The sequence below is a fragment of the Penaeus monodon genome, chromosome 20, assembly GCF_015228065.2.
Source record: "Penaeus monodon isolate SGIC_2016 chromosome 20, NSTDA_Pmon_1, whole genome shotgun sequence".
Classification (NCBI taxonomy): domain Eukaryota; kingdom Metazoa; phylum Arthropoda; class Malacostraca; order Decapoda; family Penaeidae; genus Penaeus; species Penaeus monodon.
This window is the reverse complement of record NC_051405.1, coordinates 39,315,951-39,316,268: the sequence shown is the minus strand read 5'-3', so window position 1 is coordinate 39,316,268 and position 318 is coordinate 39,315,951. Positions and strand designations below refer to the sequence as shown.

The following is a 318-nucleotide window of genomic DNA, read 5'->3' as shown; positions in this document are numbered from 1 at the left end:
AAAAAATAAAATAAAACCAAAAGAAAAGATTACTAAGGAACTTATATCCAAAAACATGGCTACAATCAAAACTGTCTAGCCATATACCTCCTGGTAAGTAGGCAATGCCATCGAGATACCACGTGTCATCAGTTATGGACGTATAAATAGAGGGTGGTCCTGCAAACACACATAGACAACGGGACAATGGCAGGTAAAGCGTTACTGAGCGTGGGTCTCCTTGCCGGTGCCCTATGCTGTGTTCAAGGGCAGTTTGACTACACTATGCGGCCCATTATAGGTGAGGGTTCATTGTATTCTATATTTTGGTGTCATGTG

General features: G+C 42.1%; 1 protein-coding gene across 1 annotated transcript in view; it reads left to right on the top strand.

The window, feature by feature from the left end:
- The first annotated feature begins 154 nt into the window (after positions 1 to 154).
- The window catches only part of LOC119586071 (gamma-glutamyl hydrolase-like), a 9,028-nt gene continuing 8,864 nt past the window's right edge, over positions 155 to 318 (top strand). The window contains exon 1 of the mRNA XM_037934771.1: positions 155 to 280. Coding sequence (XP_037790699.1) covers positions 187 to 280 — 94 coding nt within the window. The 5' untranslated portion in view covers positions 155 to 186. The remainder of the gene's footprint in view (positions 281 to 318) is intronic.